Source organism: Leucoraja erinacea, unplaced genomic scaffold (assembly GCF_028641065.1).
Source record: "Leucoraja erinacea ecotype New England unplaced genomic scaffold, Leri_hhj_1 Leri_69S, whole genome shotgun sequence".
NCBI lineage: Eukaryota > Metazoa > Chordata > Chondrichthyes > Rajiformes > Rajidae > Leucoraja > Leucoraja erinaceus.
Genome location: NW_026576619.1, coordinates 482,350 through 506,230, shown reverse-complemented (window position 1 = coordinate 506,230; position 23,881 = coordinate 482,350). Strand labels below are relative to the sequence as shown.

Sequence of the window (23,881 nt, the reverse complement as noted above, 5' to 3'; positions counted from 1 at the left end):
TCACTATCTGCAAAACCACTAACTTTTGTTTCATCAGCAAACTTGCCCTGCATGTTCTCATCTAAATCATTGATGTAGATGACAAACAGTAATGGGCCCAGCACTGAATCCTGAGGCACACCACTAGTCACAGGCCACCAGTCTGAGAAGCAACCTTCCACCATTGCCCTCTGCTTCCTTCCATGGAGCCAATTTGCTATCCATTCAGCTATCTCTCCTTGGAACCCACGCTATCTAACCTTCCAGAGCAGCCTTACTGAAGTCTGTCATCTACAGCTCTGCCCTCATCAACCTTTTTGGTCATGTCTTCAAAAAAAAAAATTGTTGTAAAACATCAGACTGGGAATTATCCAACGTTATTAGAAGAACACATATGCCTGGGGATTGCAGATATCTGCAACACTAATTGGGTTGTTACAGGGTCATAAAGATTGGGACAGCCATAGCACCATAAACCTAGATGGGATGGAATTTGTTAAATATGTTCAGAAAAGTTTCCTTGGGCAATATGTAGAGGACCTTACAAGGGAGAGATCAAATTTTGATCTGTTCTTTGAAAATTGGGAAGGGCAGTGACTGAAGTGTCAGTGGATGAGCCTTTTAGGACAAGCGGCCAGCTTTACAATAGTTATTGGTAGAGAGGACGGGTCCACAGGGTAAAAATCTGAACTTGGGCAACGCCAACTTCAGAGGTATAAGACGGGAACTTGCTAATGTCGATTGGGATAGGTTGTTTGCAGGCAAAGGATAGTTGGAAAGGGGGATGCTTTTTAAAGTGTTATGGTGAGACTTCAAGGCATGGATGTTCCAGGTATCGGCAGCTGGAATCTAGTGTATGCCTGGAGGAATGTTGGGGAGTGAGAGCCAAAAAAAGGGGCGGGAGATCACTCTGGCAGATAAGATTAAGGAGAATACAAAGAGAGTATTTAAGTATATTAAGGGAAAGAGGGTAAATATAGAGAATAGGCCCCTCAGAAACCAAAGCAGTTATCTATACGTGGTTGCAGGACACAGCCAAGGTCATTCCTCAATGAGGATTTCTCCTATTTTTAACATGGAGAAAGACATGAAGGCTGGGGAATGGTGATGCCGAGAACAGTCCGTATAATGTTCGAGGAGATGCTGGACATCCTAAGGGGTATGGAGAGAAAACTCCTGTGCTGATCAGATATATCCAAGGACACTGTGGGAAGCTAGAGAAGAAATTGCAGGAGCCCTGGTAGGGGTATACAAATCATGTATAAGATAAGGGCATGGTGTGGGAAAGTCTGAGAGCTATAAATAAACGAGCCTAACATCTGTGATAGGCAATTTACAGGAGAGGATTCTGAGTGATAAAATGCACGATAGACAGGAGCTGAGAAGGATAGTCGGCATGCTTTTGTACGTGGGAGATCATGAATTTCACTTTTGAAGTAACCAAGAGGGTTGGCAATGGCAAGGCCATGAACATATTTGTGGACTTCAGAAAGGCCTTTGATAAGGTTGCGCATGGTAGGCTGCTCTGGAGGTTGGATCGCATGGAAGCCAGGGAGAGCTAGCCAACTGAATAGAGAATTGGTTTCAAGAACAGGTGGACTGGGGGGCCTGTAAGTGGCGATGTGCCTCGGAGATCAGTGCTGGGATTGCAGTTTATATAGTGTCCTTTAAAAGGACATCTCTACAGGCGGACTTCCTGCAGGACAGAAGATAAAAACATTAAGGTGCATGTGAGAGGTTTTGTGAAATACAATACATTTATATAGCCGGCTTCGTGCATGGAATATCCTGTGGGATGACGTGGAGCATTTACAAACAGAAATTAAACAGTACCTCAGGACAGACAGGTTATACCAGTATTAAGGAGGGCAACATTGTAGGGAGTTCCGCAGTTGTAGAACTTCCACAGTTTGACACATTGTACTGAAAGAGATAACTTTTAATGTCATGCCTTTTAAAATGTTAGAACACCTCATAGATAAGATCCCAGTTCGCAGTATGGTGGCTATAATGACTTGTTTAAGGATGCAGGTTCGCAACACTCTACTGTTTAAGGATGCATCTGTGAAAAGTGATTTAGAACCTATTGGTAGCTTTATATTATGTGAAATAAATATGCACTGAGTTCTGGGCGTAACCTTCAGTTGCTTGCTCCTGTTTGCAGGTGGCTGGTTCTTCTCACAGCATGCAGTTGAAAAAGATAGGTCACAGAAGAGTAGACTCGACTGGTGAAACTACGTACAAAAAGGTGAGTGGTTGACCTGCCGCGGAAACGTTTTTGTGACAACTTAGCTAATGGCGGTAAGAGCAGAAGAGGCCTTCAGAAGATCTTTCTGGATTGTACCATTATCTGTTAACATAATTTCCAGTATCCATGCTTCCTTAAATCAACTCAGCAGTCACTTTATTCCCTCCATGTGACTTTCTAATATTTTTAAGAATATTTTCCTCTCTTCCCTCACCTGTGGCACCCTACCATAAATCAAGTTCAAGTGAGTTTATTGTCATGTGTCCCTGTATAGGACAATGAAATTCTTGCTTTGCTTAAGCACACAGAAAATAGTGGGCATTTACTACAAAACAGATAAATGTGTCCATATACCATGATATAAATATACACACACATGAATAAATAAACTGATAAAGTGCAAATAGCAGAAAGTGGTTATTAATAATCAGTTTTGTCCGAGCCAGGTTTAATAGCCTGATGGCTGTGGGGAAGTAGCTATTCCTGAACCTGGTTGTTGCAATCTTCAGGCTCCTGTACCTTCTACCTGAAGGTAGCAGGGATGTGAGTGTGTGGCCAGGATGGTGTGGGTCTTTGATGATACTGCCAGCCTTTTTGAGGCAGCGACTGTGATAAATCCCCTCGATGGAAGGAACGTCAGAGCCGATGATTGGATCGTGTTGGGTGTTTTAAGTTTAGCTTTTTATTCATGTTTGGGTTCTGGGCATCAGTGACAGAGCCAACTTCTATTGTCCAGCTTGAATATCTGCAGTCCTTCTGGTGAACATTCCCCCAAGCTGATGCTTGGATTTAGACCCTGTGACAATGACAGGCCAGCAGTATATTTCCAAGACATGGGTATGCAACCTGAGCCAATGTCACAGATGATGTTCCTTTATCTGTGTTCTCACTATGTACCTGCCTTCGTTTGTAACTCTCAGGAACAAAGGAGCATGTTCTCTCCAGACTTGGCTCACTTTGACCCCAACATCGAATTTCCCAAAGAAGTAGAATTTGCTGCATAATCTGGATGATTGCAAAATGTTATTTGGAAGATGAGGTGCTATTCTTCAAGTTGTTGGTGCATGGGCTCATAGAGGAGTCAGAGTGGGACATAGAATTAAAGTGGCCGACAACAAGAAGCTCTGTTGCCACTCTGTACTGATTGCAGATGCCCTGCAAAGCAGCCGCGTAATCTGTTTTGGCTCCTCCATTGTAGGGGTGACACATTCTGAACACTGAATGCAAGGCACTGGATTGGAAGGTCTCCACGGAAATCATTGTTTCATCTAGAAAACCTGTTGGCTCTTCAGAGGGTGGGAAGGGAGGAAATAAAATGACAGATGTTGCATGAGAGGGACAGAAGAACAGGCCAGGTAGTCACAAACAGAGTAGTGCTGAAAGTGATGGGGAGAGGTAGAATTGCTGCATTATTGCTAGAGACCGAGGTTCGACCACGGGTGCTGACTGTATGGAGTTTGTACGTTCTCCCAATTACTTCTTTTGTGTGCTCCTGGTTTCCTCACACATGCAGATGTACAGGTTTATGGGTTCAATGGCTTCGGTAAATTGTAAATTGTCCTTAGGATAGAGCTCGGGGTGATCATTGGTCAGCGCGGACTTGCTGGGACGAAGGGCCTGTTTCCATGCTGTATCTCTAAACTAAACTAAAATTAAACATAGAATCTTGAAGATAGTCTTGTGTGAAGATGGGCTGATGTGAATAGAAAATATTGTACTTACTGGCAAACATTTCCACTTTTGACCATTTTGCAGAAGTGAGATTCAGATGTGATGGAATAGTAGCTTTTAAATTGAACGGAGCAGGGACAAGAAAATGTAAAGCTTTCAGAAAGGTGCAGGAGAGTTGAACAACTTGGTGATGGCGATCCAGTTATTCTATGGCAAAGGCCATCACATGTAACCTGATCTATCCTTAACTCGTTTCTACTTTTGGACAACCACATGTTGTATCTGTTTTCACACTTATATAACCCCTCTTTCCTCTTGCAACCTGAAGTGCTGAGGTTCTCTGCAGCGTATTTGCCAGTAGCCCCAACTCTTAACTAACAGTCATAGAGGTAGGCACAATCATGACTTTCAAAATTTTTTTTAGGATTATTTAATGAATCTGCTGTGATCTGGAGGTGGTCAGATAAAACTAATTGAACCAGCTTAGGTTGATTGACCCACTGAGTTGCATTTTACCTTTTGTAACCAGTATCTACAGTGCCTTGCGTCTATATTTTACTGCTATGTTGCTGAATCTTTGAATTAAACCAAACAGCTGCTTGTGATGATTGTGCTTTGTATGTGTAAGGTGATGTTCCGAGCAGCTTCTCTCTGCTATGGCCATGTTGTATTGATACATTTAGGTTTCAATCACTTGGTGGAGAGCTATGTTTCAGAGCACATGCTGAATTTCTGCCTTGTTTTGTGATCTTGCACTTGCATCTGTTTGCACCTTGTCTAGACAACATCCTCAGCCCTCAGAGGCGCCATTCAGTTGGGGATCACACACACCGTGGGAAGCCTCAGCACCAAGCCCGAGCGAGATGTTCTAATGCAGGACTTCTACGTGGTGGAGAGCATCTTCTTCCCCAGGTAACACTTTATCATTTTTGGATTCAGTTCTCCTGGTTTACCGATGCTTATCGAAAACAACCACATGTAATACATTGAATGCACTCAATTTTGTTGGGTTGTTGACATCCTAATAGTCTCCCCTTGTCACTGAAGCTGAGCCTTCTGCTTTAAAGGAGGAAATAACAATTGATAGGATGATTAGGTCATTCCCACTTCCCCATATATTGTGGGCTGGCAATCTTTTGAATGATTTAAGGGTTTATCTACTCTGGGGGAAAAACTCAAATGGAAAATGATTGGGATCCTGTTGCCAGGTGCTCCTTCATCTCGTTCTTTGCCTTCCACTGCTCCATTTCCCCCTTCATATATTCTGTTCCACGTTCCAGCTATTTATCCAGCTTCCTCAAAAATCTTTTACAGCTACTCATTCAACTACTTCCTCATTCTCCACACTTGAATTTCTTTCAATGCTTGCCTTATTGATGGCCTTGAGACTTTTATCTTCCTCCTCTTAACAATCTTTCTTTATCAACGTTCTTTGAAATGCTGCCGTCTTTCAGCTCATCTTAGTACCTTTCATTGTATGTGCTTTTTCAATTGACACAAACTTGTACATATTGTCAATATTGCAGGATGCATTTGCTATACTGTGGATAAAACAACTGGATAATGCTGTTCATACAACTGGAAATACTAGCATCTTAAGCAACTTTTGCAGACACAAACTGAAGTGATGCTTTCGGAAGGCAGATGGTATTCTGGCCTGCGGGGTTAGCTAATCAGGACTGAGATGTGTAAACAACAGGAGCACAAGTAGCCCACTCAAACTCATAAGCTTTCTCTGTCGTTAATAAGTTGATGGTTGATGACTGTAACCTCAACTCCACATTCCCAGCTGCTCCCCAACCACAGTATCCTTTAGTCCTATTATCAAGAATTTAACTTTGCATTGAAAATATTCTGAGACTTTGCTCCCATTGCCTTTTGAGGAATGAAGCTCTAAAGAGACTCGACCTTCAGAGTAAAGATTTCAGATATTCTTTATTAAGATCGGTGGCACAGCTGGTAGAGCTGCTACCTACCAGGATAAAAGTTCAATCCTGACCTTGGGTACCGCCTGTGTGGGCTTTCACTTTCTTCAGGGTGCTCTGCTTTCCTCTCACGATAATCGCTGTCTCTTTAAAAGTGGGGTGACATATCTAGTGTGAGAGGGGGACCAATGGTTGGCATGGACCCAGTCAGCCATAGAGCATTTGCCCGTGCAGTATCTTTCTATCAATCTTTCAGATCAAGTGGATATTCCCTTATTTTAAACATAAATCTCCCAGTTCTAGATTCTCAACCAAGCATTTCTTTTCATGAGAAGTTTCTTTGTCCAGAGAACAGTGAATCTTTGGAGTTATCTACCCACGAGACAGTGGATGCCCAGCAGCAACATTGAAGTCTGAGGTGAACAGACTTCTGTTGAGTAAGAGAAGTAAAATGTATTGAAAGATCAGCAATGATAATCTGTGGTGCAGCCTATTTGAGGGACTGACTGTCCGCCTCCAATTTCCTATGTTGTTGTGTAAAACTGGTTTATGTTTGTGGGTCTTGGCCAAAGATAGGAAGTAAAGTTTTAGGTTAGGGAACAAGAGCCAAGTGCTGTTTTACCTTTCAAGAAGTTGATTTCTTGCAGAGTTCTGATTACTTTCTTCAAATCCTTGCCTTTCCCCAGGCCTATTTCCTACAAAATCAGTCTTATTTGTTGTTTGTTTCTCAGAGAAGGGAGTAACTTGACACCAGCGCATCACTACTCAGATTTCCGGTTCAAGACCTACGCTCCTGTGGCATTCCGTTATTTTCGGGAGCTCTTCGGTATTCGACCAGATGACTATTTGGTAAGATGCTTGGCTTTTTTGTAAACAAAGTAAAGCTGGATGAATGAATGAATGATGCTTTAACCCTAACCCATCATAGAAACATGTAAATAGGTGCAGGAGTAGGCCATTCGGCCCTTCGAGCCAGCACCACCATTCAATGATCATGGCTGAAATGAGTTATAGAAAGGATGTCATTAAGCCTGAAAGGGTCCAAAAAAGATTCACAAGATGTTATCAGGACTGCAGGGTTTGAATTGTAAAAGGAGACTGAAGAAGCTGGGTAGATTTGTTCCCTGGAGCATAGAAGCTGAGCAGTGACCTTACAGAGAGATACGCAATTGGGTGAATGGTCACAGTCTTTTTACCAGGGTAGGGGAATCTTAAACTAGAGGGCATGGATTAAGGGTGGAGGGGGGAACTGACAAGTGATTTTTCCACACACAAAGTAGTGGGTATGTATGGAGTGAGCTACCAGATAGAACATGAGTAGGAAAGGTTTACATTAACACAGGCCAATGGGACTGGCTCAGGTTGGTCAGCATCAACGAGTTGAGCCACAGTGCTGTAATACTCTTGATTCTGTGGATGAGTGTCTTGCCGATTAAAGTATCAGTGGTGATCCAGAGCGGATCAAACTTACTGCAGGATTGGAATAGATAATGAATCACTATATAACTTGGTATTTACAAAAGAGACATTTTCATTTCAAATGGGACGGGTTCATTGAATCAACTGGCTCAAAGTATAAACGGGAGTGGCTGCAGAGATGATGTTTACTGGTTGTAATCCATCAAAACTTTGTAGATTCTGAAGAGGCCCGAAAGGATTTAACATAGAACAGTATAGCACAGGAACAGGCCCTTCGGCCCACAATGTCTGTGCTGAACATTATGCCTAGTCCAACTCTTACCTGGGTAAACATAGCCCATATCACTCAATTCCCTGCATATCCATATGCCCATCAAAAAGTCTCTTAAATGCCGCAATCTTATCCCTTATGCCTCAACCACCATCCCTGGCTTTCCAGGCACTCGTGACCCTCGGTGCAAACAAAAATGTATCTCGCGCTTCCTTTAAACCTTGCCCTACTCTCCTTAAAGCTGTGCCCTATAGTATTTGATTTCTCCATCCAAGGAGCAATGTTCTGACTGCCCTATCTTTGGCTGTAAGAAGTCAGAAATGTATATGGGCCAATACCCATGCAAAATTGCTAGCGCAAATTAAACAGGCGGTAGCAAGGCAATGAGAAAATCAGGAGGCATTTGGAGTCAAGATGGCCTTCATTGCAAGGGATATGGATAAAAATGAATTCAATTTTATAGGGACATTGTATCTGAAGAACTACATTGTGGTTTAGTCTCCCTATCTAAGAAAGGACAGCTCTTGTTAAAGACTGCAGAGAAAGTTTATTAGCTGATTCATACAATTAACGCATTGACGTGTGAAGGCAGTGCTGGCTCGAAGGGCCGAATGGCCTCCTGCACCTATTGCCTATTGAAAGGTTAAACAGGTTGTGCCTGTATTTGAGCATAAATTCAAGGAGCAGAATTAGGCCATTTGGCCCATCAAGGCTATTCAGCCATTCAATAATGGCTGATCTATCTTTCCCTCTCAACCCCATTCTCCTGCCTTCGCCCCATAACCCCTATCACCCATAGCAGAGAGAAATAAGGTGAACTTTCTGAAGATAGACACAAAGTTGGAGTAACTCAGCGGGACAGGCAGCATCTCTGGAGAGAAGGAATGAATGGGTGACGTTTCGGGTCGAGACACAACTTGCTGAAATGGAATTCGAGTCGTAGAGTGATATAGTGTGGGAACTTGCCCACATTGGCCAACATTTCCCAGCTACACCAGATCACAATAGACAATAGGTGTAGGAGTAGGCCATTCGGCCCTTCGAGCCAGCACCGCCAGCTTAAGGGAGATTGATATGGATGAGTGCTGAGCGCATGTGTCTCTGTCGGGGGATTCTAAAACCTAGGGGGTGTGAAAGTGGTCACTGAATATGTGCAAGGTAGACATTTAAACATGGAAATTCGTGAGATATGTAAAGAGCAAGGAAGTAGTATAGAGGCCACGACCAGAACGTCCATGAACTTACTGCATCAAGGGGCAGATTTGGTCTTTTGTGGTTTGCTAGGAAAGGTTTAGGGGGATATGAGCCAAACAGGCAAACACAAGCTGATATCAGGAGGAATCTTAGTTAGTATGGACGTGTTGGGCTGAAGAGTCATACAGTGTAGGAACTATCCAGAGTTATACAGCTCAGAAACAGGTCCTGTCACTCTAAAGTGTTGTGTGCATTGTCCACAATGATTCAAAGACCATGTTTGGTTTAAATACTCTTTGTCACTCTTAATTGTTTGTTGAGATAAGCTTCTCACTGGCATGTGGAAAAGAGATGGTGAATGGCAGTCTTCAGGTGAACATTTTCTCATGGTTCTGTTGGGGAGGGAATTCCAAGAATGAGGCCCAGTGCTATCATAAGGTTGGTGATGTAGGTTATCTAGGTGTAATGATTGTTATGCTTTCCAAAAATTGTAATATGTAAATTGTGAAATTTCAAAAATCTGAATATGTGTTGTTAAATTTATCTTTCACTGCCCACCCCTTCCCCCCCCCCCCCCTCTTTCTCTCCCTCCTCCTCTGTCTGCAGTATTCCCTGTGTAACGAACCACTGTTTGAGCTGAGTAACCCAGGTGCTAGTGGTTCTGTTTTCTATGTGTCTGCTGATGATGAGTTTATCATTAAAACGGTTCAGCACAAGGAAGCAGAGTTCTTGCAGAAACTACTCCCTGGGTATTACATGGTGAGTCTTTAATTCACATAGTTTTATATCAGACTGCGGGTCCTTTTCCACATATTCATTTATTTTAAAGGACGCAAAGTGCTGGAGGCAGTATCTCTGGAGAACATGAATAGGTGACATTTCGACTCGACCTGAATCATCACCTATCCATGTTCTCCAGAGATGCTGCCTGACCCCCTAAATTAATTCAGCACTTTGTGTAAGCCTGCATCTGCAGTTCCTTGTGTCTGCTATTGTTTATTTTCTAATGTTGATAGTTAATTTAGTACTTGAGTATCCTATGACATCACTCTGCATCAGATGTGCCAGCCTCAGTTGGATGTAATTTCATGGTACCAAATTATTTATCAAGGGATCCAGCAGCTTTAGCTTCCTGGATATTTTATTCAAATGCCATCAAGGTCTGTGAAGTTTACGCCCTTTTCATTATGGCATGGTGCCGACTTTACACACTTGGAATGCAACCCTTCTGCTGAATATTGGGTGGAGATACAAGGAACTGCAGATGCAGATTCTTGAGCAAAACACAAAGTGCTGGAGTGACACTGGGTCAGGCAGCATCTGTGGAGAGAATAGACTCGGTCTATTTGAAGAAGGGTCCCGATCGAAAAGGTCACCTATCTGTTCCCTCCACAGATGTTGCCTGACCCGCTGAGTTCCTCCAACATTTTGAGTAAATTCCTTGTCTGTGGGAAGCTTTTTTTTTTTTAATTGGGTTTTTGTGGGGAAATCCTAAATGTTAGATTATTTTTATAATTGTCTTTTCTCTCTGTCCTTCCATCAGAACTTGAACCAGAATCCTCGCACATTGTTGCCAAAGTTCTTTGGGCTCTATTGCATCCAATCAGAGGGGAACAATATTCGACTGGTTGTCATGAACAACCTGCTGCCTCGAGTGATGAAAATGCACCTGAAATATGACATGAAAGGATCTACTTACAAGCGCAGAGCATCCCAGAAAGAGCGTGACAAGTCACGGCCAACGTTCAAAGACTTAGACTTCCTGCATGATATTCCAGATGGTCTTTATCTGGATACTGACATGCATAGTGCCTTATGTAAAACAATTCAAAGGGACTGTTTGGTAAGTATCTTTCCTAATTTTTAATGAAAAGGCAGTCAATTTGGGCCATACATTTAGCTGGGTTCCTCCTCCTCTCCCATGATAGATTTCAGACAGCTACAGGGTGGTGAGTCGCTGGTAAGGCCTTTAACTGCACCTTTGCCGTTGGTTGGAATATCAACTGGAAATAATGGGAGCTTTGTAAAAATGGTAGTGCAATAATTGAGAGACTTGAAATTTCACAAACCAGCCATGTCAAATTGTTGATGAAATTCATTTTTTCCCTGGAGCATTACATTGTGGATCCTTTAAAACAAACTACTTTTTCAATTTATTTGTGAGACATGAGCAAACCTAGCATTTATTATGTGCCTGTAATTATTTTCTTGAATATGGTGTGGTTTAATTTATAGGTACAGCATGGAAATGGGTCATTCAGCCCACCTAGTCCATGCCAACCATTGATCGCCTGTTCACTCGAGTTTCCCACTCTCATCTTTTCCCTACATATTTGAGGCAATCTTACAAAGGCCAATTAAACTGCATGTGTTTGAGATGTGGGAGGAAACCCATGTAGGTCTCGAGGCAAACATAGAATCCCCACACAAACAGCACCCGAGATCGACATCAAACACAGGCAGCAGCTCTACCAGTTGCGCCACTGTGCCACCCGGCTAGATGTTGAATCGTCTTTAACTGCTGCATTTCTCCTGATGAAAGTACTCAAAAAATATAGTGTGAGGAGTTTCATAATTTAGACGCAACATCAATGGACAGTCATGGTTGCGCTGCGGTAGAGTTGCTGCCTTACAGCAAATGCAGTGCCGGGGACCCGGGTTCGATCCTGATTACGGGTGCTGTCTGTACGGAGTTTGTACGTTCTTCCCATGACCAGGTGATTCCTTATCCTAGATTAGAAATTCTATTGTGATGTGCTTTTACATTTTGTCAAGCGAGGAGCTCTTCAGTGCATTTGTCGTTCAGTAAGGTACTTGATGATCCTCTCCCTCTTCACTTCCCACTCAACACTAGAAATATTTCCTATTTTAGACAACTAGAAAATAAGATTGTGGAGAGATCAATAGAAAGAGCCATGTGACTTTGCAGCCCAAGTCTCTGCAAAGTCACAGAGCAATCTCATTCCCCTGAAACCATTCACATGCTACTACCATTCACCTACACCAGAAGCAGTTTATAATGCCAGCCAACTTGTCTTTGGATTGTGGGAGGAAAGCCACACAGTCTGAGGGAGAACTTTCTTTCCATGAACATGCTCCCTGAACTGAATGTGCTTGAGCATTTATTTTTGCACTCCCAGCCTGCCTGGTGTCTTGAATGCAGCTGCTATCTGAGTTCCAAGTTGATTCTCTTTATATTCGCTGCATAGGTATTACAGAGCTTTAAAATCATGGACTACAGTTTGCTGGTCGGGGTTCATAACATGGATATCGCCAGACGGGAACGGGAGACTGAGAGACAGCAAGGTAGCTCCGATGTCGGGCACTCGGACTTACGGAGACCGGTGGGTCAACGATCCCTTTACTCCACAGCATACGAAGCCATCCAAGGTGAATCGCGACTGGGAGACACCAGTGAAACGGATGAACAGTAAGTTTCTGGCTTGGCTGTGTGACTCGGGGTGCGTACTGTCATTAGATAATTTGTTGGCTTTAGCTCAATAGACAGCACTTGCACTCCCGAGTCAGGCTCGGGTTAATTTCTGATCATGGTGGTTAAGATGCAAGACAACATTCTGAATCCCAGCACAGCAACATGAGTGTTAAATCCAATTCAGTCATTTTATTATAGTAAGTTTGCAAGCAATGAGATTTCATTACTTTAAGTAATAATGACAGTGAAACTGCTAGAGTGAAGTGAAACCTTGTGGCCCGAGCTTGGTCTAACATTATGACTCCAAACCCACTAGTGTGGTTGACATTTAACTGCCCCCTAAAAGGCAGATCGCCATGACAGGGCAGTTGTGGATGGGAACTGCTCGTGTCGGCAACACCCAACTCGGGTGAACAAATAAGTAAAAGATTTAAATCTCTGGATGTGTCCAGAAATCTAGTACAATTGTATTCTGAAAAGAATCATGCAACCATGTCTGTACTGGAGTGGGAAAGTCTCTTTTGTGTTTTAGACAATATTTATCTATCAATCTGAAATAATATTACCAACAAGCCATCAGCAAAAATGCGTTGTTAGTTTAGCACATTGAGCGGTTGTGAAAGGAAGCTCGGGCTTAAAATATGGGCAAAGTCTTTTGTCTATACAGATTTGTTCTTCCCTATTGCTGCTTTAGCAATGGTAGCACTGCCATGTATTTAGTCCAGTGTTCTGCCTCTGCTTGCCTGCCAGCAGCAGTACCTCAGGATAGGGCCATTTTAATATTAGGCTGGATAAGTAATGCTGTTTACTGTGTTCACATTTAGAATGGGAGGTATTCCTGCTCGGAACTCCAAAGGGGAGAGCCTCATGCTGTACATAGGCATCATAGATATCTTGCAATCCTACAGGTAAAATACTGCTTGTTCATCAATACTAACGTATCATATTTCTGCTTCTCAGAACTTGCATTGCTTACGGATTGTTTCTATGCCTATCATTTAAAATTCTTACCCTTGTGATCAAATTTCTTGTGACTTTGGCCAACCTTGACCCTGTAACCCCCATTGGCCAGACTGGCCTTGTTTTCCTGTTCCTGTCTCGGTTACATGCTTCAACCCCAGGCTCTGGCATTCCCTCCGTAAACCGCTTAACCTTTCACTGAAGATACCCCATAAATGTTGCCCTTTTGACTTGGCTTCTGATTCCTGCCCCAATATTGCTTATTTGACTTGGTGGCAAATTTTAATCTGTTAATTTTCAGTGAAGCCCTTTCAGGAATGTTACTACATGAAGTAGATTAATCTGTTGTGGTGAATCCATTGCACAATATTAACCACTGCTTATGTGACACATGATATGCTTGTGTAACCTATATTTTCCTTCTGTGGCCAAACCCCTCCATATTGTTGTTAACCCCTTTCCTGCCTGTAGTACACCTCAGATCTACAAACTCTCACTATCCCCTTAAGCATTCCAACTCACTTGCTTTTAAAGACATCTCTAGACCGATCTCTTTGGCTAATCATTTGGTTTTCTGCCCTTGTAGCTCCTTGTATGGGCTGGTGCCAAATTTAATTTGATGCTCCATGCAGCAGTTCGTACTGTGAATCTTGATTGCTTAGGTGATGTGTCTAAATGCCTTGTGCCGATCTCATTTTCATGTGAATTTAATGTATCTTCATTGCTCTTTTAGATTTATTAAAAAGTTGGAACATTCTTGGAAAGCCCTTGTGCATGATGGAGTAAGTAGAAAAACAGCTCATGTCCACATAGACTCACAGAGCTATACAGCACGGAAACTCGTCCAAACCAACCAGGTTGCCTTCCCGAGCCAGTTCCATGTGACTGCGTTTGGCCTGTATGCCTTTTCTATCCGTGTACCTGTCTAAGTGTCTTTTAAACATTGTAATTGTATCTGACTCCACAGCTACTTATCAACTTGTTCCATATACCTTCAGCTCTGTGTGGGAAAAGTTTTTCCCTCTCTACCCCCTCTCCATTCTTTGCACATCCCCAATCCTGCACTTTCCACTTGTCACTATAATTTAATGTATCTTGTTATTTTATTTTGTTGCCAGACCAATTTCCCTCCTGGGATAAATAAAGTTCTTTTGTAGCGAATGAGGTTAGAGAAATGTGGCCCGAAAGCTCTGTTCCATGCTGTGTCTCTAAAAGTTTTTTAAAAAGGGAGAGTATACAGTTAATGGCAAGATCCTTAACTTCATTAATATTCAGAGGGAAATTGATGTCCAAGTCTATAGCTTCCTGAAAGTGACAAATCGGGTATATTGTGGTCAAGAAGGCATATAGTATACTTGACTTTATTGGCCAGGGCATTGGGTACAACTCTGGAAGCAGCATTATGGGACTATGATTAGGCCGCATTTGGACTTCTGCATTCAGTACTGGATAGATGTGGAGAAGGTGCAGAAGAGGTTTAATGGAATACTGTCGACACTGAGGGATATCAGCTATAATGGAGGTTTGACAGATTCAGATTGTTTTCTCTGGAATGCTAGAGGTCAAGAGGAAAATCATGAGAAACATAAATACGTAAACGTTTTGAAACTTTATCCCAGAGTGGAAATATTAAAGACTAGGTGGCAATGCTTTAAGGTAAAAAGGGAAATGTTGAAATGCGGGGCAAGTTTTGTTTTACAAGAGAGGTAAATGCCAGGGGCATGCAGCCAGGGTTGGTGGTGGAAGCGGGTACATCAGTGACATTTAAGAGTTTCAATGTGGGCAAATATGCAGGGATTTGCCTTGAACTGACATATTTTTTGTTTTTATCAGCTGTTGAAAGTGCCATTTTGAGTTTTTTTTGTGGGAGTGTCGCGAACTAGGGAACATGTGGCAAGATATGAGGCTGGTCATTAAACTGAGGTGCACAGAAATTTGTTCTCCAAGGATGATGACTCTTTGGTATCCTAGATGTTTCCCCAGAGGTGATAGACTGATCGTTAGAAATATTAAAGGTAGAAATTGATAAATTTGGAATTGAAGGCTATCAGGAAATGACAAGGGCAATCAGCCATGATTAAATTGAATAGTAGGGAGGGTTTGGGCCGAGTGGCCTTTATTGTTTTGTGTTTATCAGGATAACGTTTGATGAATACTCTTAATGCTGTGGGTTTTCCTGAGTTTTTGCTGTTCCCCATTGTAAATTGGAGTCCATTTTTTCTGCCCCTTCAGGATACAGTGTCTGTGCACAGACCTGGTTTCTATGCAGAGCGGTTTCAACGATTCATGTGCAGCACAGTTTTCAAGAAAATACCACGTAAGTATCCAGTTGAAAGAACTTGTTTTGTTTCTTTCTAATTTCTGAATTCCTTAGAATGACTCACCCAGGGCGTATTCCACTGTTGCATTCGCAGGGCAGGTTGGGTGGGATTCAATCGACAATAGGTGCAGAAGTAGTCCACTCTACTTGATAGTCTCTAACGTGCAACCATTGAATATTCTGGACTCCTATAAAAGAAAAATAGGATTTTGAAAATAAAGAAGCAGTTTGATAGCACGGGGGACCAGACTTGGGGATAGAAACATAAGCCAGTACTTGCTGGATTTATTACTAACTTCCCAAACGGCACTGACAACGTGGTGTTTGCTCTGGGGCTGTTAAGTCAAAGAACAGAGGTGTCCTTGTTCTGGTCGCCGCTGAATTTTCACAAATTGAAAATTTTCGCCGGCCTGCAACGACCTATGATGGGTGCTGGCATTTGCTGAAAAAGTCGCTTTAATGGGACAGGCCCTTAACAAGGGTTGTCATCAACACTGCAAATGCCATTTGTAATGGAACAGAGAAAGATTGCTAAATGCTTTCTGAAATATATCAATGCATTCTGATCAAATTGACCTCTGCCTTTCAATACAGCCTCAACTGAAGGCTACACAGTGGCCATTGTAGGTTAACTTAAAACCTTTTCGATACTTCAATGTTGCCTAGTTACTCTGCCTTCATCCCACCTCCTAATCTTCATGTACGAGGTAGCCCTAATAAACTATATTCAACATGTCGCCGTTTTTTTTGGGACTAATTCCGAGTCAGCATGAAATTAGGTGTGCTAGCCTTGGCTCATTCAATATCGAAAAAGTTTAGCTGATGCCCCAGTGTAGTGCTAAGGGACCATCTTATTGTGGGAGAGACTGTGCTGAGGGAGCACTGTGTCGACAGGAGGGTAGCATTGAGCAGATATAGAGGGAGTAACGGAATAAATAAACTTGTGGGCCAGTATTTGTCCTTTAATCAACATTACTAAAACAAATTAACTATGTTTCCTACATTTCAAAAATGACTGCACTTCAGAAGCATTTTATTTATGTTCAGCATGAGATGTAAAAGGTGCAAGTCTTCCTTTGTTTCCTCTTTTTGCTAAATGTATTTTTCATTGAGTAACCTAGGTGATGGGCCCAGGCTCTTAGTACAGGACAGCCGCATTACTCAGAGAAGTGGGAGAGAACGTAAGGTAGACCAAGTAGGTGACAACAAGTTTGAGTTTTACCATCTTATAAATAATAAATATAAGTAGTAACATTATCTTGAAGATTAGGTTGTCAGTATCTTTGTGCAAGGAGGAATTTGAGCCACACAGGCACTGAAGAAAAGGATGTAATCTTTAACAGAACAAATGACTGCTTCTGCTAATCACACCCTGTCCCCTCTCCCCATCATTCCTCCACTTAAGTCTTTGAGTAGGGCTCTTTTCCAGATGCATTCACCTTTGGTGCCTGCCCTTACGCTGCCATTCACGTTTAAACTGGGAGCCATGGCAATCTGAGGTGTATAACACTTCTGTGTCCTGGAGCCAACATTGCTGATACAGATTCTCTGTATATTATATTGCCATGGGAGCTTGCTCTGCGTACAATATTTGCTGCATTCACTGCTTTACAACACTACAATACAGTTGAATGGCTTGCAGTATCATTAAGGCAGTTATTTTATTCCCAGCTCAAGTTCTCGGGCAGATTCAAGGTGTCCACTGACAGCAGGTCCAGCAAATGATTTGACATGTTAACATCAATCTGTCATTTCTTCATCCTTCCGCTAAGTCCAAGAATCTAGGGTATTAAGTTTGAAGGAGGCTGGCAAATCATGGAATTTCTTTAGTTGCAATCTGAGCTGGTGATAGAATGAATAGAACAGTGTGGAAACAGGCCCTTCGGCCCAACTCGCCCACACCAGCCAACAATGTCCCAGCTACACTAGTTCCACTTGCCTGCGCTTGGTCCATATCCCTCCAAACTTGCCATATCCATGTACCTGTCTATCTGTTTCTTAAACGATGGGATAGTCCCAGCCTCAACTACCTCCTCTGGCAGCTTGTTCCATACACCCACCACCCTTTGTGTGAAAAAGTTACCCCTCGGATTCGTATTAAATCTTTTCCCGTTCACCTGGAACCCATGTCCTCTAGGCAAGAGACTCTGTCCATCTACCCGATCTATTCCTCTCATGATTTTGTACAAGAGCTGGTCGCTTCAAAAGTAACTTTAAATTGAACCCAACTGTGTTTAGCGATGGTGTTCGGGAATATATCTGTGTTAGCCCAAGTATGATGCTCAAACCTCCCTGAATATGGTGGCCCTGCACTGCCACCTCCATTAAGGGGCATTTTGGATGATCAACATTGCCAGGTACTTCTACTTCCTGTGAATGAATGAACAAAAAAATCTCCAGTTGCCAAGGAGTGTCGTCCACTATTTTCTCTGGTGGGATTCTGCCGCTGTGCTGCAGTAACACAAAACAAAGAGGCCAAAATTGTCCCGGCAGCATTGCCGACCATGGAGTGTAGGGTGAATAAAGAATGACATGCTACCATGAGTACTAAGCACTAGTTTGTACCTCTAATGCCATTCTTTTTTATATTCCTCAGTCAAACCATCCCCATCGAAGAAAAGCAGACTCGGTATGACGTCAGTGAGGCGGCCTGCAACTGGGGGTTCTGGGCAGCCACCCTCATCCTTGACTGAGGAAAGCAAAGGCCAGGTGCCTACCAAGGAGATCACTCAGGCTGTAATAGAACCAGGTAATTGGAGTATCATTGACACACTAGCTTCCAAATTCCCTCCATGGCTTTGGCCTTCTTCACCTCGGAGTGGGAGAAAACCTTCTCTAAAACACTCATGCCTGCACTCCTCTAACTCTGGCTACTTGCGGCTTCCTGATCTCGTGTTTCCTTTATTGACCGTCATACCTTCATAATCAAAGAGAAAATACAGTGACCCCTCGCAATAATGGACCTCTATACAGCAGATTTCAGTTATAACGGGCTGACTCCCGTTGCCCAACAGCCCCCCCCCCCCGTGCAGTAACCCAATGAGCTGGCACCATGTGACGTACTTGCGATTGTGGGAGCAGAGAGAGCGAGCAGCATGAAGATGGTGTTAGTCCCGGCCCTGGCTCGCCACGTATGTGGCCGGGGACTCCGCTGCTCCCAATCCTGTGAATTCCCACTGGCTTATCCCCACACCCCCTCCCAATGACCCAGCCTTGCATCCCTTGCTCAGTTGTAGTGGACAATCGGCCCCCCCCCCCCCCCCCCCCCCCCCCCCCCCCCCCCCCCACAGACGGCAAGAACCCCCCCCCCCCCCCCCCCCCCCCCCCCCCCCCCCCCCACCCCTCCCTCCCTGTGGACTGTTATTGTGAAGGTTTAATCCTAATTATTTTGGGATGGTTACAATAACCAGGTTTCAAGAAAGCTCATCATGTTTGACAAATAAGCGTTGAATTTTTTGAGGATGACCAAGGTGACCAAGTTCCATGTAAGAGGCTGGTGAGCGCATCATCTTCCATCTAGGCACAGTGCAGCCAACTTTGATGACGTTATTTCTGATTGTGTCAGTCATCCTTCTGAGATTGGCTCAGTTTATTTGTTGTTTTTCTTTTTTTTTTTTTTTTTTTCCTCTGGGAGTGGAGGACTCACCCAGCTCAACCTGTCGGGCAAGTCTTACTGCTCTGCATTTTGCAACCCCTACTTTCTTTTGTCTGTTCTAATTCTCTAATTGCTACCATCCAATCATTGACTGAGTCTGAACATTACCCATTCCTTCTCTCCAGAGATGCTGCCTGTCCAGCTGAGTTACTCCAGCATTTTGTGTCCATCTTCAGTATAGACCAGATAATCATGTTTATAGCTTGTCCCTGTAGTCACCCAGGTTTTACTCTATCAGAGAATCCCCATCCCCCACCTTTCCTGCACTTAAAAGGCAGTTTCTCCTTCCCAATCCTGATGAAGGATCTTTGACATGAAACTGTACCTCTTAGTACAGGACAGTGGGAGAGAACGTACGGTAGACCAAGTAGGTGACACCAAGTTTGAGTTTGATGTGAAACTGAAACTATGGCTTGACCTACTGGGTGTTTCCAAGATCTTTTGTTTTTGGTTTAAATTTCTAACAGCAGTGATTTTTTTTAATTTTTGACGGGTTTCCTTCACTGCAAGACGTTAGTGAACCAGGTTGTTTAATGGTTTCATAGTCACCATCACTAACTAGTTTTTCTCAATTCCTGTTTTGCTTAGTCATCCTGTGTGTATTGCCCAACTATTTTGGTGAAGTTGGAAACCATAGCTCCCCATTCAGTACAGTAATGAATTAATGGTTTTACAAGATCAGGCTGCGAACAAGATCTGCATTTGGTGTCCACATCAAAGAGGAATGAGAAAGTGCTTGCTGTTGTATGACTCCAACTCTGACTTTTGCTCTTTCTCATCAATGACATTATTGCTGTCCTATATGTCAGGAGCATATCAGGGTCGGCCTGACATCCTACCCAGGACTCCGCCGCTGGATGAGGCTGCCAGCAACTCAGCAGCCACAACCTTGTCCAGTTCTTCCCTTGCCGAGCCTGGAGCGTTGGACAGCACCGCAGCAAACTCCCCGGTTACAAGGTAATTTACACGCTATAAACTCTGCCGTCTGGCCCATCGTTCCACATTTCTCTGTCCTTTCCCAATAACCCTATAAATGCTTCCATGGTGATTATATATTGCAGTATTATCCTGAGGTAACTATTTAATGCTTCAACATCTGATGGGGGTAATTCCGGGCCTGCCTGCTGCCTCCTGTCTTGCATGACGATGCTGTCTGTAGCTCAGTCGGCATCCTCACTCGCATCAATCCATCGTCACAAACGTTCATCGACTGACCACACTTTCTGGTGACCTTTTGTAGTAGTAACCAAGAAAGCCATCAAGGGCAGGGCCATAGACATGGGCTATGCGGATATCAGCAAGGCCTTTAAAGTTCTGCATGGTCGGCTGCTCTAGGTTAGATTGCTTGGGGCTCTGGAGAGCTGGCTAACTGGGCGCAGTATTAGCTTTGTATTAGGAAGCACAGGGATACAGTGGATGTTTGTTTTCCAGACTGGAGGCCTGTGACTCCTAGCAGACTCTCCCTTGAGCTAAATTTGACCTAATTTTCTAATGTGGTTTGGTGTAAAATGTTGTTTGCCCCACTCTGCAAAGCACCGTGCATGTTTTTGCCATGTTAACAATTGATATAAATACAAATGTTTACATATTTGAATTTCATGTTTGGACATGATCTTGTTTGCAGGCCTCCAGGACTGGACACTCACGCCACTGATGAGACTGAACAGTATCCAAATGCACTAGCTATCAGCAGTGTAGAGAGGTGAGAACAAGGCTACAATCAATTTGGTGCCATGTTGGTCTGTAGGGCAGGCTGTGTCTCAAACTCAGTCTCGCATGTGGCAAGTTGTGTAGGATTGGAGAGGTGATATTCAGCAACTGTTGCTGGGGCCATGGCACCTGTCTTGTGGTGGTGTCTGCCTATTAATTAACTATTTACTGCTGGATCTTGGTGAGGTAGCAGTGTCCTGACTCCATCTTTGTCTGGATTTTGAGGGTTTGGCTGTTTTTAGATCTTTTAGAATTGCTCTCTCAATACTGAGATGCTGCCCAATCTCCACTATTGATGTCTTCATTTGCCTGAAAATCCTTCCCTTTCATATCATTATTTGTTGCCAGGTTTAGTTGCTATAAAATGGCAGTTGTTGCTGGTTAGCTCTGTCTTGTTCAAGATTATAACTGAAGTGGGAGACATCTGGATTTGAGTGTGGTTAAAAACTGACCTGTAAAAGATTAGGAGATTATTAGGAGACTATCGGGTAAAACATGTAGAGGGCTTGACACAGAAGATGCTCTGAAGATTTCCCCTGACCAGTCAAGTTTAAACACTGGGCAGTCTCAGGATAAGGAGTGAGCCAGAGGCCAGAGATGAGAAATTTCTTCCAAGTACAGTAAATATTTCTCTCCCTCAGGAGTGGTGTTGCTCACGTAGTATATTTGAATCTGGGAGATTCTTGAAAAAGGAAGAGGTGATATAGTCAGAAAGGGAAGTGGAATTGAGTTACAGGATTGGAGTAAATGTCATGTTGAGTTCTTGTGGCCAAACTCTGGATTGGTGAGAGTCTGGCTCTTGAATCTCCAGAGTGACTTCAAATCCACTCTGCAAAGGGCTCTGAAGGTAAAGACCAAGCAATGGCCTTGCCAGTAACCCTTTCCGCAGATTCATACAGTTCCTCAACGCCCACCAGCCAGAAATTGATGATCCAGGTTCTATTTCACAGCCTTCAGCAGTTGCTAATCTCAGCCCTTAAAAAAGCCATGTTATTCCAACCTTCATGCAGAAGCACCTGATTCTTGAAGGAATTTAATGCCTGTACTTTCTTCAACTTCCCACCTTTCTTCACCTTTCCCCGCTCTTCTGCAGTATGCCTCCAATTATATCAGAGCCTGCCTCGGGAACCCCTCTTTCAGAGCTGTCTGTTGCGTCAAAGTCAGTGGAAGGCATACGGTGCCATGACACGCTGTTAGAAACTGAAATCTGCTTTGTAAGTACCATGTTTGTGTCTGGGTATGGGTGATGACAGGCTGTGGCAATGGAGGAGCTGCTTTCCGTTCTTTCATGTAGCTAAGCAAATTTATTGGCAGATAAAATAATTGTTTGCACTTAAGTGGTTGTGCACTGCAAATGACAGATCACTTTGGGCAAGGATCCAATAATTATCCTTGGTGGTATCCCTCATCAAAAGATGGTTCATTCCTGCAATGCATTTTCACTTCTAGTTAAATGTATGTAAAGTTTTTCATCAGGTGGTCTCAAAGTTGGGCATAGCTTCCCATTCTTTACCTCCACCAAGGCCCTGTCCTACTGATATCCTCACAGGTGATCTTGCTGCCTGCCGTTCACCTCGGAGGTTGTGCTGTAGTTATGTTCTGTTCGTCAAAATCTGTTTTCAAAATGTGCCATTTTTGCTGACAGCTACATGCACAGCAGCAGCAGGTATCATCCACTCAGTCCCGTGAACCTGCTTCGCCAGTCTGTGTTCACTGCTGATCCAACTGTAAGCTCCGTCTTGCTTCCTGTCCTCCACCGCAATAATTTCTCTACTTTAAAATATACAAAGCCACTTCTTTCTCCAGTTCCTCCTTTGTGGAAGAGAGTTCCAAAGACACTCAATCTTCTGAAATAAAGAAACATTTCTTCTGTCTTAGCTTTAAAAAAATCACTCTCCCACCTCGCCACCCCTCCAGTTCTAGGTTCTCCCACAGAGAAATATTCTCTCTGTATCCACTCAGTCAAGATCCCGGAGAATATTGTGTTTCAGTCGTCCCTCCTCATTCTTCCAAATTACAGACGATAGAAACCTAGTGTTTCCAATCTTTCCTTATCAGACAAGCCGCACTTCCAGATATTCATACAGTAATCTTCAAAAATTATTTGTTTTTTAATGAAACTTCCTTCGTTAAATTGTGGTACAAATATGCAGGCAGATAATGGAAAGGTGTAAAAATAACAGGGTTATCATACTGGGTGACTAACATTTTCCAATGCTGATTGGGACAGCTATATATAATCTTCTTCCGACATATTTGTTCCTCTAATTCCTGCGGATTTTTAGTATGATGTTCTTCCTAATTAAAGACACAACACTTCTCTTCTGCTTGGGTAGTTTATAGCCCAATGGTATGAACATTGAATTATCCAATTTTAGGCGACAAACCCACAACAGCCCCCATTCCCCTCCCCTTTCCCCTCCCTTGCACCATGGCTGACCTGACTCACTCTTCTCCCCCTCCCCCTGTATCACTTCCAATGGGTACACAATTCACAATTTTTCTATCCCCAAGTTTAACAATTCGTAATTTGTTAGCTGTCTTTTCATCTCTAGCCTTTGTCCAGTAATCTGCTTATCAACAAAAAGCCTTTGCCTGTGTTCACCCATTGCCGGTCTATCCTGCCTGTCCTCTTTTCCAGGTTTCCAGCATCTATAGTCCCTTGTTATTCCTCCTTCCATTATCATCATGCTTATTGTATATGTATCCTGGAACATTGAACTGCTAGTCCTGCTCCTCCAACAACCATAGGTATAATATTCTAGTTCCATCTACCACTCCTGTCATGCTCGCTTCCTGGTCCTGCCTGTCCTGTCTACTCGACTTGCTTTAATATTTATATTTGCCCATCTACCATGTTCTTTCTTTAAGCCCACCTTCCTGTCAGACTAGATATCGGAATAGTTTGCCAGCCTAGGGTCATCCATTTACAGCTCTGCTCTCAGTGCCTTTTGATTGACAGATAAAAATGTTAGATCATTAGGTGAGAACAGTCCCTAACCACTGCTCTTGTGTTTATTGTTCCTTGTCAACCTTCTCTCCTCTGTTTTGTCCCTAACCTGACATTAGCCTATCTCCCTCTTACCATCCAATCTG

At 43.2% G+C, this 23,881-nt stretch overlaps 1 protein-coding gene across 1 annotated transcript in view; it reads left to right on the top strand.

Moving 5' to 3' along the window:
• LOC129694519 (putative PIP5K1A and PSMD4-like protein) overlaps positions 1-23,881 on the top strand; it is a 51,526-nt gene that overhangs the window by 5,013 nt on the left and 22,632 nt on the right. The window contains exons 3-15 of the mRNA XM_055631236.1: positions 2,144-2,227; positions 4,680-4,810; positions 6,555-6,672; positions 9,314-9,466; positions 10,251-10,550; positions 11,917-12,137; positions 12,965-13,048; positions 13,834-13,882; positions 15,333-15,417; positions 18,017-18,169; positions 19,885-20,032; positions 20,700-20,777; positions 21,879-21,999. Of these exons, the coding sequence (XP_055487211.1) occupies positions 2,144-2,227; positions 4,680-4,810; positions 6,555-6,672; positions 9,314-9,466; positions 10,251-10,550; positions 11,917-12,137; positions 12,965-13,048; positions 13,834-13,882; positions 15,333-15,417; positions 18,017-18,169; positions 19,885-20,032; positions 20,700-20,777; positions 21,879-21,999 (1,725 nt within the window). The remainder of the gene's footprint in view (positions 1-2,143; positions 2,228-4,679; positions 4,811-6,554; positions 6,673-9,313; positions 9,467-10,250; positions 10,551-11,916; positions 12,138-12,964; positions 13,049-13,833; positions 13,883-15,332; positions 15,418-18,016; positions 18,170-19,884; positions 20,033-20,699; positions 20,778-21,878; positions 22,000-23,881) is intronic.